Below are 20,175 nucleotides of genomic sequence, written 5' to 3' on the forward strand. Positions count from 1 at the left end.
TGGTTGAATGACCCATAATTAATGTAAATGTCCAGAGTGAAAGACAGATTAATGTGTAGTAGTTATGGCAGTTGGGCAAGTTGAGCCTTCTTTGAACTATGTTGAAACTGATAACAACCAAAATACAAATAATTCCTTCCTTTTCTTGCAAATGATCATTAAAAAAAATATTTTTAAAATAATGTACTTTTCAGACCTTCATGTCAATCCCAATCAGGTGTGTGTGTGTGTGTGTATGTGGTGCATTCCAGCCCTAATCTAACACACCTGATTCTAACTAATCATTTGCGCCTTAGAACCGGGATTGGCTGAATCAGGTGCTTGTATAGGGCTGGATCAGAAGCTGGCACATCCAGTAGCTCTCCAGGAGGACGGTTGCTGACTCCTGATTTAAACTGGACTGTGTAGTTAGGATACATAATAGATCATGGATTTCTCCTCCTATTTTCACAGAAGCTTGGCCAGACCCCTCATCACAGGTACACAGGCCGTCTCCCTACAGTGAGCAGCGGCTCCCGGGGTTCGGACTCTACCACTACGACTCTGAGGGGAATCCTCCAGGCCGCCCTGTCCAGCCTTAACAGACAGACCAGGAGGGAGATATACCTCTCCCAGAAACTGGGAAGGATCGTCATCCCTTTCTCTGGGACACGATAGGTCGGCCCAAGAAATGAAATGTCCCATGAAGTCATTCTACTTAAGGACAGATTCTGGGACATGTAATAAATAGTAACCTGACTCCAAATAGTGCCTTTTAATTCATAGGTTTACAGAAAGGACTGTGTGTGTGTGTGTGTATATACTGTATAAGGGCCATATGTTGATCAATTTGAGATCACAATCGTCTGAAGTAGGGTTTCTCTCCGTACCTTCTTTTCTTGTCTCCTCCTCTCCTTAATATCATTGACCTAAAAGCACAGAGCAGGTGAAAGTATAATTTATTTTTACATGTCCAGCTTTATATAGTGCATATGGAGGAAAGAGAAGTCATTGAATGATATGGTTGGCCAATGGGGTCTGTGTACAATGGCCACATAAAAATACTCTTTTTTTAAAAACATATAAACCCAAGTAATATCAAGGGGTCTTTGATTACCTACTAAATAAAACATTTTATTTTTATGTAAACATTTGATTTGTCACATGCTTGTGTAACGGATGTGAAACGGCTAGCTTAGTTAGCGGTGTGCGCTAAATAGCGTTTCAATCGGTTACGTCACTTGCTCTGAGACCTTGAAGTAGTAGTTCCCCTTGCTCTGCAAGGGCCGCGGCTTTTGTGGAGCGATGGGTAACGACGCTTCTTGGGTGACTGTTGTTGATGTGTGCAGAAGGTCCCTGGTTCGCGCCCGGGTATGGGCGAGGGGACGGTTTAAAATTATACTGTTACACTTGGTAAACAACAGACGTAGACTAAATGCTTACTTCTGGGTCAGTTTCCAACAAGGCAGACTTAGATAAAAACATAGAAATAGTGACATGAGGAATAAACACACACTGAATAACAAATAACAATAACATGGCTATATACAGGGACTACCAGTACCGAGTCGATGCGCAGGGGTACGAGATAATAACATGGCTATATACAGAGAGTACCAGTACCTAGTTAATGTGCAGGGGTACGAGGTAATAACATGGCTATATACAGGGAGTACCAGTACCTAGTTAATGTGCAGGGGTACGAGGTAATAACATGGCTATATACAGGGAGTACCAGTACCTAGTTAATGTGCAGGGGTACGAGGTAATAACATGGCTATATACAGGGAGTACCAGTACCTAGTTAATGTGCAGGGGTACGAGGTAATAACATGGCTATATACAGAGAGTACCAGTACCTAGTTAATGTGCAGGGGTACGAGGTAATAACATGGCTATATACAGAGAGTACCAGTACCTAGTTAATGTGCAGGGGTACGAGGTAATAACATGGCTATATACAGGGAGTACCAGTACCTAGTTAATGTGCAGGGGTACGAGGTAATAACATGGCTATATACAGGGAGTACCAGTACCTAGTTAATGTGCAGGGGTACGAGGTAATAACATGGCTATATACAGGGAGTACCAGTACCTAGTTAATGTGCAGGGGTACGAGATAATAACATGGCTATATACAGGGAGTACCAGTACCTAGTTAATGTGCAGGGGTACGAGGTAATAACATGGCTATATACAGAGAGTACCAGTACCGAGTCGATGCGCAGGGGTACGAGATAATAACATGGCTATATACAGGGAGTACCAGTACCTAGTTAATGTGCAGGGGTACGAGGTAATAACATGGCTATATACAGGGAGTACCAGTACCTAGTTAATGTGCAGGGGTACGAGGTAATAACATGGCTATATACAGGGAGTACCAGTACCTAGTTAATGTGCAGGGGTACGAGGTAATAACATGGCTATATACAGGGAGTACCAGTACCAAGTTAATGTGCAGGGGTACGAGGTAATTGAGGTAACTATGTACAGTACATATAGGTAGCAGTCTAGTGTGGGTGCACAGAGTCAGTGAAAGCAGCCTTGTTTAGCAGTCCCATGGCTTGGGGGTAAGAAGCTGTTGAGGGTCCTGTTGGTTCCAAACCTGGTGCACCGGTACCGCTTGCCGTTCGGTAGCAGAGAGAACCATCTATGGCTTGAGCGCTAGAGTCTTTAACAACATGACAATCGTGTGTTGTTTTTCTCTGACAAAAGGCAATATTGTGTTGTATCCTCAGTAGTTTTCTAACAATCTTTTCATTTCCGCCTTCCAAACGTATTATCAATATACGTGACGTCACAAGTACTTCAACCAATCACAGAACAGCGTGTGTTATCCTTTACTTCCGTGTTCAAGGACTTGTCAAGCTCTGATTGGTTTACATCAGCATTAATGTTTGAAAGTGCCTGTCCTCTAGCTTCACATCCTCTCGCTCTCGGTTATGTCCGCATAGACACAAACATGGGATTAATTCACGCTCTCCGCGGCTTCATCAAATCGTTGTTGGTCGTTCTTTTGTGGTCCAAATGCCAGGGACGGGAGTCCGAGTTCAACTATGTCACCTGCGGTTCACTTGTGAAATTGCTGAACACGAGACACAACGTTCGGCTGCACTCCCATGATGTCAAATACGGCTCGGGTAAGCCATCATCATAAACCTTCATCCCAAAGTTCAGTTAGGCGATTGACCAAGAATCAATGTCGTTAAATCAGGATATTGGTGTGTTTCAGTCAATGAACACCTACATCAAGCCCAACCTATAGCAAGCAATAAACTGGTTGGTCCACATATCATAACTACGGGTCAAAAGGAGAGATTTAAGCCGAATGTATAAAGCGTTTAAATGATTATATAATAACCATACACTCTCTGTTAGTCTCTATGACTGCTATTTATGTGCAGTCGACCTAGATTAGTCGAGAATCGAGCTCGCTACGGTGTCTCAATCAAGTGGAACACAATCGAGTGGGAACACTGTTGCTACAATGGATCCTATCAATCCAACGTATAATATTTTTATAGCAACACAATTAAGCAGGTGCTTATGTTCAAGTGTGGCTATTGGATACATTTCTTCTTTCTTTTTTTAATCACTGATCGAGACATAGATGGTAGTAGGAGGTCGAGCCTAGTGTAGTTTACAGCTAAATGTAAGCTTCGCTGTTCATGCAAATCTTGCCATCCCCAGAGAGGTGTCAGTTGCACCGGACACGGGTGTACTGTAGTCTAATACACAACAGAACCCAAAGGAGGAGGGATTTAACTGTAACACTGTACACTATTACAGGTGTAGCCAGCCATTTCGTGTCATTGAGTGGAATTAAAACTGACTTCAATTATTCAAACCAAGTGCTGCTTTTGTGTTCTTGAGGCGACACATTTAAGGCTTTGAAGCTCTACTTGACTGTTCCCTGGACAGGTAGGCTAGATGGAAGCTTTATACTATACAAGACACACCACTACCCTGTAGTCTTCTATATGAACTGATACCTCTCTGGGGGGGGGGTATAATTTGTGGAACTTGTATAGCGGCAGAATAAGATACTGGGAAGGGCATGGGCTATTTCATTACGTTTTTCACTCCCAACGTTTATTCTGAAAAATGTCCTAACTCTGGTAGCCTATAGACAAACATTATGAGTAAGCTACGCGGTGAGTTGATGCCTTTTCGTCAGCTAGGTGAATTGGTCGTGCTACTTTTGTATGCTGTTGTTTTGTTGGCAACCTTGTACTTTACAAAGTTTTTGTAACAGATTTCTGTTGGAATGTTCCACAAATGATTACCCACCACCTCTCTGGCTAGGAAGAGGGGAATGAAGACCAGATGGCGGTTGAGGTAAAGCTGTTGACTCCTTGTTAAACTGTAGGAAGTGGGCAGCAGTCTGTGACGGGTGTGGAGAGTGCAGATGACGCCAACAGTTACTGGAGGATTCGGGGGAAGCCCAACGGGACCTGCCAACGCGGCGTGCCCATCCAGTGTGGGCAGGCCATCCGCATCACGCACATGACCACGGGACGTAACCTCCACACACACCACTTCAGCTCGCCGCTGTCCAACAACCAGGTAAGAGCGGAAGTGCACACACACACACACACACACACACACACCTAGGTGGCTGCTGTCAATAGTCAGGTAATACAACACACACGCTATTTTAGCTAGTCACCGTCCTGTAACCAGGTCTCACACACACACGTAAGAGACCACGTAGGCATAAACACACAGACACGCCACTAACCCTCAATGCTGTCCGTCAACCTTTTAGGAGGTGAGTGCGTTCGGCGAGAACGGCGAGGGGGATGACCTGGACGTGTGGAAGGTGCAGTGTGACGGCTCCATCTGGGAGCGGGACGAGGCGGTGCGCTTCAAACACGTCGGCACCGCCGCCTTCCTGACCGTGACGGGTGAGCAGTACGGCAACCCCATCCGCGGGCAGAGGGAGGTGCACGGCATGGGCACTGCCAACCAGAACAACTACTGGAAGGCTATGGAGGGTGTCTTTATTCAGCCCAGCCAGGAGCCGCTGAGACACAATCACGAAGAGTTCTGATGACGTCATCAACACTGCACCACGGCGAGCTCTGATGACATCATCAGACATCACACAATATCACACCTAGGTTACATCTGAAATTAACCCTATTCCCTATTCCAAAATATACACTGAGTGTACAAAACATTATTAATAACTTCCTAATATTGACTTGCAACCCCACCTACTATCATACCCTGTTCAAAGCCACTGAAATATTTTGTCTTGTCCGTTCACCCTCTGAATGGCACACTTAGGGGGTGTGGTTGTGAGATGTACATGTCTATGGCTGCGATGAAAACATGTGGGTCGCAGCAGGTGTGATGTCATTGATGTTTGTTGAAATGTGTTTACTTTGTTTATGTATGGCTGTTATTGTAAATAAATAAAAAAGACTTGTACACACAGATACACAATCCATGTCTCATGGCTTAAAAATCATTTTTTTAAAAATCTGTCTCCTCCCCTTCATCTACACTGATTGGTGCCGCGGTCTAAGGCACTGTATCGTAGTGCTCGAGTCGTCACTACAGACCCTGGTTTAGATTCCAGGCTGTATCACATCCGGCCGTGATTGGAGATTTTCATAGGGAGGCGCACCATTGGCTCAGCGTTGTTAGGCTTTGACCCGGGGTAGGCCCGTCATTGTAAATAAGAATTTGTTCTTAACTGACTTGCCTAGTTAAATAAAGTGGATTTAACAGGTGACATCAATAAGGGATCATATCTTTCACCTGGTCAGTCTGTCATGGAAAGAGCAGGTGTTCCTAATGCTTTGTACACTGTGTTTACCCACAAGCCTCTGATCAAAAGTAGGGCACTAAATAGGGAATAGGGGGCCATTTCAGACACGTTGCAGGAGGACACTGACACATTCTCATTACCCAACCAGGATCAATGGGGATGATTACTGGCTCACATTAGGAGCATTAGATGAATGAGAATCAGTTGGAGGTTACATTAGGACTCTAGAAATGATGCAGACAGACAAGACATATACTCTATTCAGGTTATTTATCATGTTTAATAACAGGGCAGAGGCTATAAAGAAATACAATTAAAAAACACCTAACTAACCCTACAATTTAAAAAACACTACCCCATTCCATTACTTTGACCCTATCTGTTCCTGCACCATGCCAATGCCCTGGGAGGATAGGGCACCACACACCCTGTAACTCTTCTGAAGTCAAGTCTCGTATACCCAAATACTTCTCTGCAGCTGCCAACGACATCTTTTCTCTGTGATTTACATTCCATTTCTGCGGTACAGTTGATAACCATTGCTTTGAACACTAAGAAGCCAATCTTGCTGAAGCATATACACACACATGAGCAAAAGTAAGTCAAGCAGCTGTCCACAAACATCTTATACCAAAATCAAGGCCATGAATATGGAGTTGCTGCAAAACAGCCTCCATTCTTCTGGGAAGGTTTTCCACTAGATGTTGGAACATTGCTGCGGGGACTTGCTTCCATTCAGCCACAAGAGCATTAGGGAGGTCGGGCACTGATGTTGAGCGACTAGGCCTGGCTCGCAGTCGGCGTTCAGATTCATCCCTAAGGTGTTTGGTAGGGTCAAGGTCAGGGCTCTGCAGGCCAGTCAAGTTCTTCCACACCGATCTCGACAAACCATTTCTGTATGGACCTCACTTTGTGAACAGGGGCATTGTTATGCTGAAACAGGAAAAGGCCTTCCCCCCACAAAGTTGGAAGCACAGAATCGTCTAGAATGTCATTGTATGCTGTAACATTAATATATGTCCCTTCACTGGAACTAAGGGGCTTAGCCCGAACCATGAAAAACAGCCCCAGACCATCCTTCCTCCTCCACCAAACTTTACAGTTGGCACTATGCATTGGGACAAATAGAGTTCTCCTGGCATCTGCCAAACCCAGATTCCTCCGTCGGACTGCCAGATGGTGGAGCGTGATTCATCACTCCAGAGAACGTGTTTCCACTGCTCCAGAGTCCAATGGCAGCGAGCTTTACATCACTCCAGAGAACGTGTTTCCACTGCTCCAGAGTCCAATGGCAGCGAGCTTTACATCACTCCAGAGAACGTGTTTCCACTGCTCCAGAGTCCAATGGCAGCGAGCTTTACATCACTCCAGAGAACGTGTTTCCACTGCTCCAGAGTCCAATGGCAGCGAGCTTTACATCACTCCAGAGAACGTGTTTCCACTGCTCCAGAGTCCAATGGCAGCGAGCTTTACATCACTCCAGAGAACGTGTTTCCACTGCTCCAGAGTCCAATGGCAGCGAGCTTTACATCACTCCAGCCGACTCTCGGCATTGCGCAGTGGTGATCTAGGCTTGTATGTGGCTGCTCGGCCATGTAAACCCATTTCAAGAAGCTCCAGACGAACAGTTATTGTGCTGACGTTGCCCCCAGAGGTAGTTTGAAACTCGGGTGAGTGTTGCAACTGAGGACAGATGATTTTTACGCGCAGCGCTCTTCAGCAGTCGCCGATCCTGTTCTGTGATCTTGTGTGGCCTACCACTTCGCGGCTGGGCCGTTGTTGCTCCAAGACGTTTCCAGTTCACAATAACATCACTTACAGTTGACCGGGGTATCTCTAGCAGGGCAGAAATTTGATGAACTTACTTGTTGGAAAGGTGGCATCCTATGACGGCGCCACATTGAAAGTCAATGCTCTTCAGTAAGGTCATTCTACTGCCAATGTTTGTATATGGAGATTGATTGGCTGTGTGCTTGATTTTATACACCTTTCAGCAATAGGTGTGGCTGAAATAGCCGAATCCACTAATTTGAAGGTGTGTCCACATACTTTTATATATATAGTGTATCACTCATTGGCCTATCCCTCTGTGCTGGCACAGATCTACTATTCACAGGCGTCCTCTCAGGATCCCTCACCCAGGAACCCATCCTCCTCTACCTTCTTCAGTCCCTCAGCATACGACACCTTCTGCACTACTCTGACTCTAGCCACCTCAACCTGCGTCTCTCTCTCTCTCACCGGACACTTCCGATCCCCAGCAACATGGACACCCCTGCTGTTGACATGACACACACAAACTTTATCCACTGAAACGACACAATTCTCTATCCCAATGCCCTCCTGCACACCGCTCCTCCACATCTTGGACACTCCGTCCTACACACCGCTGTGACACGACTATAAACGTGGCACCTGAAACACTGCAGTGGATTCGGAACAGAAGCTCTAGCAGGATAACTGCTTCTACACCTGCATTGCTTGCTGTTTGGGGTTTTAGGCTGGGTTTCTGTACAGCATTTTGAGATATCAGCTGATGTACGAAGGGCTATATAAATACATTTGATTTGATTTGATGATAACTGATTTATCCTAACATGACTTTGTCTGGTAGCGACACTGACTCAAAAGGCCTGATAGTGACTCCTCTGTTTCACCACGCTCATCACAGGGGCACCAAACGACAGGCATCACAAACACCAGCAATCGTCAACTTCAATGGCTCCACCTCCACACTTCACACTACCCCAGAAAACTCCTTTCAATGGAGAGCAAAGTAGGAAACAGATCTTGACCCAAATTGCTTGACAAGCGCCCGCTCCCTCTGGTCAGAAGAAACATAAACAAATATCACAAGTCCACTACAGGTTACCTAGGTTACCTTCACTGATTCAACTGCACCCAACTCCTTTCCCACCCACCCTGAAACCACAAATGGATCCGCCAAAAGGCAAAGATCCACTTTCTCCGAAAATGTCTGGACCAGATTCTTCTCATGTCCATTGAGGCTCAGGTGCCGAGTTCTTCACCACACCTTCTACCTCACTTAACTCGTCCTCATTCACTTCCACGTCCAGAACTCAGTCTGGCTCACGGCTCATTCTGTTTGCACTTGACACCAATCTCCTCCAACAACTCCATCTCCATTTTTATCGCCCTATTCCACCAATTCAAATCCAACTTGTGCCTTTCTCATTCTCTTCAACCTCATCTTCCTCTTCCCCCTCCATTTCTCCTCAGAAATCCCCTTTCTGTGCCCCTTTCCCAACATTCCTCTTCTCCTGACTTTGCTTGCGGCCTCGGCGTAACTTCCTCTCATAATCGTCCTGCTCACGTCGGAAACGCGTGTTCTCCAGGCGCCAACATTTTGAGAGAATGAGCAGTGGCCGACACACAGGGAGAAAAAAACAACCCCCAAACTCAACTATGTTCTACTCCCGTCGTGGCAGAAAAACCCTTCTGCTCTCTCTTGGTACACAGCTCAACCAAAGCTGCTATGCTCTCGCCGGCTGCCGGAACTGCAGCACCATTGAGGCTATCTATGTTTTAAAGTAGTCAACGTTCTTCTTCTTTTGTGTTTGAAAAAGTGTAAAGCTAGTATTGGTGTTTTACCATCTCCAACAGTGCTGGAGTCCTGAACCAAATCTTGTGTGTCATTAATTTATTGTGGCCACTAGATGGTAGTGATATAGCATAAAGCCAATTACTAACCACTGGCTGGCTACCCGATTTGATGAGACGATGCTCAGATCATTGGGCTAATTGCTCCCATCTCATAAGAATCCCAGTGGACTAATTTAAAATAGTGGAAACCCTCAATGGAGTCCTCTATCTATCTCTATGGGTTGTCTCTGCTGGCGGCAAGGTAGCCTAGTGGTTAGAGCGTTGGACTAGTAACCGAAAGGTTGCAAGTTCAAATCCCGAGCTGACAAGGTACAAATCTGTCATTCTACCCCTGGACGAGGCAGTTAACCCACTGTTCCTAGGCCGTCATTGAAAATAAGAGTTTGTTCTTAACTGACTTGCCTAGTAAAATAAATAAAAAATATTTGGTCCTCTGTAGCTCAGTTGGTAGAGCATGGCGCTTGTAACGCCAGGGTAGTGGGTTCGATTCCCAGGACCACCCATACGTAGAATGTATGCACACATGACTGTAAGTCGCTTTGGATAAAAGCGTCTGCTAAATGGCATATATTATTATTATTATTTAAAAAATAACACAGGGCTGATTCTGGATCGGTGTGGTGGGCGGAAGGCTGTGAAGCTAAAGATTCATACAAAATATTTGCTCCTGGGTTTAAAAAAAAAAAATTAAATTTATTTTACCTTTATTTAACCAGGCAAGTCAGTTAAGATCAAATTCTTATTTTCAATGATGGCCTAGGAACAGTGGGTTAACTGCCTGTTCAGGGGCAGAACGACAGATTTGTAGCTTGTCAGCTCAGGGGGTTTGATCTTGCAACCTTGCGGTTACTAGTCCAACGCTCTAACCACTAGGCTGCTGCACTGAGAGACCGATATGTGGCGCTAACGAGCTTTCTCCGGGGTTCTCTCTGGTAGCTGTTGTGCCTGGGTCAGCTGTAACATTACCATAGGTATCAGCAGCGTCTGGCGGAAGAGTGCTGTAAATGGGATTCCCCGGAGGTTGGGATGAGGGCTGAGGAAAACCTCTTCCTGAAGTAGAGAGAGAATAAGAGTAGAGGAGCAGACCTCCAATCAGGCTGAAGCAGATGATTGGTTCCAACGCTGGAGTAGTGGTGTCACACAAACACACAAACAGCTCAGTGCAACAAAAATGCCCCCAGGTGGTAAGGGTAGGCCACAACATATCTGCCACGCTGATCCTCAACACTGGGGGCCATTAGTCCCCTCCTGTACTCCTTGTTCACCCAAAACTGTGTGGCCAATCACGACTCCAACACCATCAACACCATCAAGTTTGCTGAAGGCACAACAGTGGTGGGCCTGATCACCGATAACGATGAGACAGCCTATAGGGAGGAGGTCAACCTCTCCCTCAATGTGAGCAAGACAAAAGGAGCTGATCGTGAACTATAGGAAAGGGAGGGCCGAACAGGCCTCCATTAACATCGACAGGGCTGTAATGGAGCGGGTCGAGAGTTTCAACTTCCTTGGTGTCCACATAACCAACAAACTATCAACGTCCAAACACACCAAGACAATTATGAAGAGGGCACAACAAAGCCTATTCCCCCTCAGGAGACTGAAAAGATTTTCCTGGGTCCTCAGATCCTCAAAAAGGTCAACAGCTGCACCATCGAGAGCATCCTGACCGTTTGCGTCACCGTCTGCTGTGGCAACCGCTTGGCATCCGACCGTAAGTCGCTACAGAGGGTAGTGCAAACAGCCTAGGACATCACTGGGGCCAAGGTTCATATCATCCAGGATATATATACCAGGTGGTGTCAGGGGGAGGCCCAATAAATTGTCAGAGACTCCAGACTGTCCTCTCTGCTATCGCACAGCAAGCGGTACCGGAGCGCCAAGTCTAGGTCCAAAAGGTTCCTTAACAGCTTTTAACCCCAAAGCCTTAAGAATGCTGAACAATTAATAAAATGGCCACCCACACTATTTACATCGACCCCCCCCTCCCCATTTGTTTTTACACTGCTGCTACTCTCTGTTTATTATCTATGTATAGTCACTTTACCCCTACCTACATGTACAAATGACCTCGACTAACCTGTACCCCCACACATTGACTCAGTACTGGTACCCCCTGTATATAGCCTCGTTATTTTATTGTGTTACTTTTTATTACAGTTTTTTACAATCACTTTGGCACTAATTTTGGAACGTTGATGTCATTTTTCAAAACTCTAGACACAAAACTCACAACCAATGATCAAAATGCACATTTTTTCAAAACTCGATAACCCTTTTTCCAATTGCTTGGATACAATACACATAAAGCTAAGATCATTTGTTCATTGAACTAAAATCACCTGTTCAAAATGACACAACTTAACATCAAAGTATTACCATTTCAAAATGCAATTCACACATTACATATGAAATGACTGTCTATTCATTTCATTACTTTATTAGGTACACCTATCTAGTACTGGGTAGGAGCCCCTTTTGCCTCCACAACAGCCTGAATTATTCACGGTGTTGTACGTTAAGAGATGCCCTTCTGCACACCTCTGTGTCATGTTTGTCATTTATTGTCATGTCTTGTCCCTGTGCTCCCCATGCTATTCGTTTCCCTCTGCTGGTCTTGTTTGGTTCTTTCCCTCCTTCTATCCCTCTCTCTCCCCCTCCCTCTCTCACTCTCTCGCTCTCTCTTCTCTCTGTCGTTCCGTTCCTGCTCCCAGCTGTTCCTATTCCCCTAATCATCATTTAGTCTTCCCACACCTGTTCCCGATCCTTTCCCCTGATTAGAGTCCCTATTTATTCCTTTGTGATCCGTTCCTGTTCCGTCGGTTCCTTGTATTGTATTCACCATGCTGTGATTGCGTTTCGCCCTGTCCTGTCGTGTTTTTGCCGTGATTGTGTATCACCCTGTCCTGTCGTGTTTTGTGCCTTCATCAGATGCTGCGTGTGAGCAGGTGTCTCAGTCGACTACGGCCTGCGCCTACCCCGAAGCGACCTGCAGTCTGTGGCCGCTTCTCCAGTTGTTTCCCTCTACGAGTCTAGAGGGTTTCTGTTATTCCGTTTTGGACTTTAATAAACTCTGTTTCTGTTAAGTCGCGTTTGGGTCCTCTTTCACCTGCATGACAGAAGGAACCGACCAAGGAATGGACCCAGCGACTTCAGACGCTCGTTACACTGCCGTCGAGATCCAAGGAGCCATGCTCGGCAGACACGAGCAGGAATTGTCTGCTGCTCGCCATGCCGTGGAAAACCTGGCTGCTCAGGTTTCCGACCTCTCTGGACAGTTCCAGAGTCTACGTCTCGTGCCACCTGTTACTTCCTGGCCTGCTGAGCCTCCAGAACCTAGGGTTAATAACCCACCTTGCTACTCCGGGCAGCCCACTGAGTGCCGCTCCTTTCTCACGCAGTGTGAGATTGTGTTCTCTCTCCAACCCAACACATACTCTAGAGAGAGAGCTCGGGTTGCTTACGTCATTTCACTCCTTACTGGCCGGGCTCGAGAATGGGGCACAGCTATCTGGGAGGCAAGGGCTGTTTGCTCTAACGATTTCCAGAACTTTAAAGAGGAGATGATTCGGGTTTTTGACCGTTCAGTTTTTGGTGGGGAGGCTTCTAGGGCCCTGGCTTCCTTATGCCAAGGTGAACGGTCCATAACGGATTATTCCATTGAGTTTTCACACTCTTGCTGCCTCTAGTGAGTGGAACGAGCCGGCGCTGCTCGCTCGTTTTCTGGAGGGACTCCACGCAGTGGTTAAGGATGAGATTCTCTCCCGGGAGGTTCCTTCAGATGTGGACTCTTTGATTGCTCTCGCCATCCGCATAGATAGAACGACGGGTAGATCTTCGTCACCGGGCTCGTGGAAGAGAGCTCGCATCAACGGTGTTTCCCTGCTCCGCATCGCAACCATCTCCCCCTCTGGCTTTGAGACTGAGCCCATGCAGCTGGGAGGGATTCGCATCTCGAATAAGGAGAGGGAACGGAGGATTACCAACCGCCTGTGCCTCTATTGTGGAGTTGCTGGACATTTTGTTAATTCATGTCCAGTAAAAGCCAGAGCTCATCTGTAAGCGGAGGGCTACAGGTGAGCGCAACTACTCAAGTCTCTCCATCAAAGTCCTGTACTACTTTGTCGGTCCACCTACGCTGGACCGGTTCGGGTGCTACATGTAGTGCCTTGATAGACTCTGGGGCTGAGGGTTGTTTCATGGACGAAGCATGGGTTCGGAAACATGACATTCCTTTCAGAGAGTTAGATAAGCCTACGCCCATGTTCGCCTTAGATGGTAGTCATCTTCCCAGTATCAGATTTGAGACACTACCTTTAACCCTCACAGTATCTGGTAACCACAGTGAGACTATTTCTTTTTTGATTTTCCGTTCACCGTTTACACCTGTTGTTTTGGGTCATCCCTGGCTAGTATGTCATAATCCTTCTATTAATTGGTCTAGTAATTCTATCCTATCCTGGAACGTTTCTTGTCATGTGAAGTGTTTAATGTCTGCCATCCCTCCCGTTTCTTCTGTCCCTACTTCTCAGGAGGAACCTGGCGATTTGACAGGAGTGCCGGAGGAATATCATGATCTGCGCACGGTCTTCAGTCGGTCCCGAGCCAACTCCCTTCCTCCTCACCGGTCGTATGATTGTAGTATTGATCTCCTTCCGGGGACCACTCCTCCTCGAGGTAGACTATACTCTCTGTCGGCTCCCGAACGTAAGGCTCTCGAGGATTATTTGTCTGTGTCTCTTGACGCCGGTACCATAGTGCCTTCTTCCTCTCCGGCCGGGGCGGGGTTCTTTTTGTTAAGAAGAAGGACGGTACTCTGCGCCCTGCGTGATTATCGAGGGCTGAATGACATAACGGTTAAGAATCGTTATCCGCTTCCCCTTATGTCATCAGCCTTCGAGATTCTGCAGGGAGCCAGGTGCTTTACTAAGTTGGACCTTCGTAACGCTTACCATCTCGTGCGCATCAGAGAGGGGGACGAGTGGAAAACGGCGTTTAATACTCCGTTAGGGCATTTTGAGTACCGGGTTCTGCCGTTCGGTCTCGCCAATGCGCCAGCTGTTTTTCAGGCATTAGTTAATGATGTTCTGAGAGACATGCTGAACATTTTTGTTTTTGTCTATCTTGACGATATCCTGATTTTTTCTCCGTCACTCGAGATTCATGTTCAGCACGTTCGACGTGTTCTACAGCGCCTTTTAGAGAATTGTCTCTACGTAAAGGCTGAGAAGTGCTCTTTTCATGTCTCCTCCGTTGTTTTTCTCGGTTCCGTTATTTCCGCTGAAGGCATTCAGATGGATTCCGCTAAGGTCCAAGCTGTCAGTGATTGGCCCGTTCCAAGGTCACGTGTCGAGTTGCAGCGCTTTTTAGGTTTCGCTAATTTCTATCGGCGTTTCATTCGTAATTTGGTCAAGTTGCTGCCCCTCTCACAGCTCTTACTTCTGTCAAGACGTGTTTTAAGTGGTCCGGTTCCGCCCAGGGAGCTTTTGATCTTCTAAAAGAACGTTTTACGTCCGCTCCTATCCTCGTTACTCCTGACGTCACTAGACAATTCATTGTCGAGGTTGACGCTTCAGAGGTAGGCGTGGGAGCCATTCTATCCCAGCGCTTCCAGTCTGACGATAAGGTTCATCCTTGCGCTTATTTTTCTCATCGCCTGTCGCCATCTGAGCGCAACTATGATGTGGGTAACCGTGAACTGCTCGCCATCCGCTTAGCCCTAGGCGAATGGCGACAGTGGTTGGAGGGGGCGACCGTTCCTTTTGTCGTTTGGACAGACCATAAGAACCTTGAGTACATCCGTTCTGCCAAACGACTTAATGCCCGTCAAGCTCGTTGGGCGTTGTTTTTCGCTCGTTTCGAGTTTGTGATTTCTTACCGTCCGGGTAGCAAGAACACCAAGCCTGATGCCTTATCCCGTCTGTTTAGTTCTTCTGTGGCTTCTACTGATCCCGAGGGATTCTTCCTTATGGGCGTGTTGTCGGGTTAACAGTCTGGGGAATTGAAAGACAGGTTAAGCAAGCACTCACGCACACTGCTGCACGCTTGTCCTAGTAACCTCCTTTTCGTTCCTGTTTCCATCGTCTGGCTGTTCTTCAGTGGGCTCACTCTGCCAAGTTAGCGGGTCATCCCGGTGTTCGAGGCACTCTTGCGTCTATTCGCCAGCGCTTTTGGTGGCCGACTCAGGAGCGTGACACGCGCCGTTTCGTGGCTGCTTGTTCGGACTGCGCGCAGACTAAGTCGGGTAACTCTCCTCCTGCCGGTCGTCTCAGACCGCTCCCCATTCCTTCTCGACCATGGTCTCACATTGCCTTAGACTTCATTACCGGTCTGCCTTTGTCTGCGGGGAAGACTGTGATTCTGACGGTTGTCGATAGGTTCTCTAAGGCGGCACATTTCATTCCCTCGCTAAACTTCCTTCCGCTAAGGAGACGGCACAAATCATTATTGAGAATGTATTCAGAATTCATGGCCTCCCGTTAGACGCCGTTTCAGACAGAGGCCCTTCACGTCACAGTTTTGGAGGGAGTTCTGTCGTTTGATTGTGCGTCCGTCAGTCTCTCTTCCGGGTTTCATGTCTAACGGTCAAGCAGAGAGGGCCAATCAGAATTGGTCGCATACCACGCAGCCTTTCTTTCAGAAACCCTGCGTCTTGGGCAGAACAACTCCCCTGGGCAGAATTTGTTTTCACACGTCTGCTACCGGGTTATCTCCGTTTCAGAGTAGTCTGGGTTACCAGCCTCCTCTGTTCTCATCCCAGCTTGCCGAGTCCAGCGTTCCCTCCGCTCAAGCGTTTGTCCAACGTTGTGAGCGCACCTGGAGGAGGGTGAGGTCTGCACTTTGCCGTTACAGGGCACAGACGGTGAGAGCCGCCAATAAACGCAGGATTAAGAGTCCAAGGTATTGTTGCGGCCAGAGAGTGTGGCTTTCCACTCGCAACCTTCCTCTTACGACAGCTTCCGTAAGTTGACCCGCGGTTCATTGGTCCGACTCCGTGTCTCCCAGGTCGTCAATCCTGTCGCTGTGCGACTGCTTCTTCCGCGACATCTTCGTCGCGTCCATCCTGTCTTCCATGTCTCCTGTGTTAAGCCCTTTTCTTACAGTTTCTTCCCTCCCCCTCCCGTCCTTGTCGAGAGCGCACCTATTTACAAGGTACATAAGATTATGGACATGCGTTCTCGGGGACGGGGTCACCAATACCTAGTGGATTGGGAGGGTTACGGTCCTGAGGAGAGGAGTTGGGTTCCGTCTCGGGACGTGCTGGACCGTTCGCTCATCGATGATTTCCTCCGTTGCCGCCAGGATTCCTCCTCGAGTGCGCCAGGAGGCGCTCGGTGAGTGGGGGGTACTGTCATGTTTGTCATTTATTGTCATGTCTTGTCCCTGTGCTCCCCATGCTATTTTTTCCCTCTGCTGGTCTTGTTTGGTTCTTTCCCTCCTTCTATCCCTCTCTCTCCCCCTCCCTCTCTCACTCTCTCGCTCTCTCTTCTCTCTGTCGTACGTTCCTGCTCCCAGCTGTTCCTATTCCCCTAATCATCATTTAGTCTTCCCACACCTGTTCCCGATCCTTTCCCCTGATTAGAGTCCCTATTTATTCCTTTGTGATCCGTTCCTGTTCCGTCGGTTCCTTGTATTGTATTCACCATGCTGTGATTGCGTTTCGCCCTGTCCTGTCGTGTTTTTGCCGTGATTGTGTATCACCCTGTCCTGTCGTGTTTTGTGCCTTCATCAGATGCTGCGTGTGAGCAGGTGTCTCAGTCGACTACGGCCTGCGCCTACCCGAAGCGACCTGCAGTCTGTGGCCGCTTCTCCAGTTGTTTCCCCTCTACGAGTCTAGAGGGTTTCTGTTATTCCGTTTTGGACTTTAATAAACTCTGTTTCTGTTAAGTCGCGTTTGGGTCCTCTTTCACCTGCATGACACTCTGTTTTAAACAGCTGTTATTTGAGTGTTTGAGGCCTTTCTGTTAGCTTGAATGAGTCTGGACATTCTCCTCTGACCTCTGACCTCTCTCATTAACAAGGTGTTTTTACCACAGAACTGCCGCTCACTGAATGTGTTTTGTTTATCTCACCATTCTCTGTAAACTCTAGAGAATTTAGTGGGTAAAAATCCCAGGAGGGCAGCTGTTTCTGAGATGCTGGAATCACCATGTGTGGCATCAACAATCACAACCACAGTCAAAGTTGCTTAGATTACTCATCTTGCCAGTTCTAATGTTTGGTCGAACAATATCTAAAGCTCTCTAAACTATATACTCTATATATTGAGTTGCAGGCAGCCACATGATTCACTGTTCAAATGTAGCCGTCTTTGATGGGCTAAATCAGGTTGGTAGAGCTGAAAGTATGACCTACGTCATTGTGTGGGATAATATCAGGTTGGTAGAGAAGCTGAACGTCATTGTGTGGGATAATATCAGGTTGGTAGACTGAAAGTATGACCTACGTCATTGTGTGGGATAATATCAGGTTGGTAGAGCTGAAAGTATGACCTACGTCATTGTGTGGGATAATATCAGGTTGGTAGAGCTGAAAGTATGACCTACGTCATTGTGTGGGATAATATCAGGTTGGTAGAGCTGAAAGTATGACCTACGTCATTGTGTGGGATAATATCAGGTTGGTAGAGCTGAAGGAATATGACCTACGTCATTGTGTGGGATAATATCAGGTTCCACCATGCTCAAATGGTGCAAGCATGGTTTCAGGCCCATCCACAATTTACCACCCTGTACTTACCCCCATACTCTCCTTTCCTTAACCCGATTGAGGAATTTTTCTCCACATGGGGGTGGAAGGTATATGATAGGCGCCCTCACGAACAAGCCGCCCTTCTCCAGGCCATGGATGGCGTATGACATCACAGCAGACCAGTGTCAGGCCTGGATTCGCCCGAACATTCTTCCCAAGATGTTTGTCTAATGAAAACATCCATTGTGATGTGGATGAGAACATTTGGCCAAATCCACAAGACAGGGTTGATGGAAATACAGAAGTACAGTAATCAATCTTTTGTTTCTATTTTTACAGTAAGCCAGGTGAGGAACACTGCAGTGATGTTTTACAGTAAGCCAGGTGAGGAACACTGCAGTTGACCTTTAACTGTTTTTTTGTTTTGTTTTTGTAGCTAATTATTTTTGCTTTGATTCATGTTATGATTTTATTGTATTTCATCAATAAATGTCAGATTTTGTTCAATGCTTCCACTCTGTCTGTAGTATTCTCTCTACTAGTCATTTTACAGTGATGTATTTACATGTAGTAGCATAATGAAAGATGTATCACATATTTTGTACTACAATATTTAATGATTGTACGAACAACAACACAGTGAAACTATCGGTATCTTGTGTGTAGGTGATCTAAATTAATGTTCCTATGGTATTTCATGATAAATTAGTTATTTGAACCAATGATTCTGCAAGTGTGATGTATTTTTGTTTATCTTCATGTTTGGGTCAGGCCAGGGGTGGCATGGGGAATTGTGGTGTGTTTTGTCTTGGGGTTTTGGTGTTGGTATTGGGGTTGTAGCTAGTGGGGTGTAGCAAAGTCTATGGCTGTGAGTGGTTCTCAATCAGAGGCAGGTGTTTATCGTTGTCTCTGATTGGGAACCATATTTAGGCAGCCATATTTTTTTTTTGTTTGGGTGATTGTTTAGTGTCCTTGTAACTGGCTAGTGTCAGTTTGCACCAGTTTAGGCTGTTTTGTTTTCAATAAATGTTTTGTAGTGTTTTGTTTTTTTTCATTAAACATGAATCTTAATCTACACGTTTTGGTCTGACTCTCCTTCACCACACCTAGAAAATTTTACAAGTGCAAGGTTTATTTAACAATATGAATGGACAATGCAATGTTTTGAACATTGGACAGCCTGTGTTACAGGTGATGACCGTTTTCAGTTTTGTTCTAGAGTTTTGAAAAATGACCAAGGTTCTGAAATTTAGTGCCAAAGTGATTGTTAAAAACTGTAAATGTTTAACTTTAGTTTATTTAGTAAATATTTTATTAACTCTGCTTCTTGAACTGCACTGTTGGTTAAGGACTAAATAAGCATTTAATGTTCTACTACACCTGTTGTATTCAGCATTTCACTGAGGTCTACTACACCTGTTGTATTCAGCATTTCATTTGAACTACACCTGTTGTATTCAGCATTTCACTGTGAGGTCTACTACACCTGTTGTATTCAGCATTTCACTGTGAGGTCTTTGTGTTTTTCTTCATTTCACTGTGAGGTCTAGGCCACCTGTTGTATTCAGCATTTCACTGTGAGGTTTTGTTGTATTCAGCATTTTGTCTCTACACCTGTTGTATTCAGCATTTTGAGGTCTACTACACCTGTTGTATTCAGCATTTTGTGAGGTCTACTACACCTGTTGTATTCAGCATTTCACTGTGAGGTCTATGGTTGTATTCAGCATTTCACTGTGAGGTTCTACACCTGTTGTATTCAGCATTTCACTGTGAGGTCTTACACCTGTTGTATTCAGCATTTCATTGAGGAACCTGTTGTATTCAGCATTTCACTGTGAGGTCTACTACACCTGTTGTATTCAGCATTTCACTTGAGGTCTTACACCTGTTGTATTCAGCATTTCACTGTGAGGTCTACTACACCTGTTGTATTGGCATTTCACTGTGAGTCTACTACACCTGTTGTAGGCATTTCACTGTGAGGTCTACTACACCTGTTTTGTAGTGTTTCACGGTGAGGTCTTTTTGTATTCAGCATTGAATCTTAAGGTCTACTACACCTGTTGTATTCAGCATTTCTGTGAGGTCTCTACACC

General features: G+C 46.2%; 1 protein-coding gene across 1 annotated transcript; it reads left to right on the top strand.

The window, feature by feature from the left end:
- The first annotated feature begins 2,871 nt into the window (after positions 1-2,871).
- Positions 2,872-5,433, top strand: LOC124035311 (stromal cell-derived factor 2-like). Its single transcript, XM_046348775.1, has 3 exons — positions 2,872-3,122; positions 4,352-4,548; positions 4,751-5,433. The coding sequence occupies exons 1-3, from the start codon at positions 2,876-2,878 to the stop codon at positions 5,033-5,035; spliced, it is 729 nt and encodes a 242-aa protein (XP_046204731.1). The 5' UTR covers positions 2,872-2,875; the 3' UTR covers positions 5,036-5,433.
- Positions 5,434-20,175: the final 14,742 nt, after the last annotated feature.

Source organism: Oncorhynchus gorbuscha, linkage group LG05 (assembly GCF_021184085.1).
Source record: "Oncorhynchus gorbuscha isolate QuinsamMale2020 ecotype Even-year linkage group LG05, OgorEven_v1.0, whole genome shotgun sequence".
NCBI classification, from domain to species: domain Eukaryota; kingdom Metazoa; phylum Chordata; class Actinopteri; order Salmoniformes; family Salmonidae; genus Oncorhynchus; species Oncorhynchus gorbuscha.

What these genes read in the sequence shown, in the direction of transcription:
- LOC124035311 (XM_046348775.1), top strand. Translation starts at nt 2,876, where the DNA reads ATGTTTGAAAGTGCCTGTCCTCTAGCTTCACATCCTCTCGCTCTCGGT. An exon ending in TGATGTCAAATACGGCTCGG is followed by an intron (nt 3,123 to 4,351) that starts GTAAGCCATCAT and finishes GTTAAACTGTAG; the next exon opens with GAAGTGGGCAGCAGTCTGTG. An exon ending in CGCCGCTGTCCAACAACCAG is followed by an intron (nt 4,549 to 4,750) that starts GTAAGAGCGGAA and finishes TCAACCTTTTAG; the next exon opens with GAGGTGAGTGCGTTCGGCGA.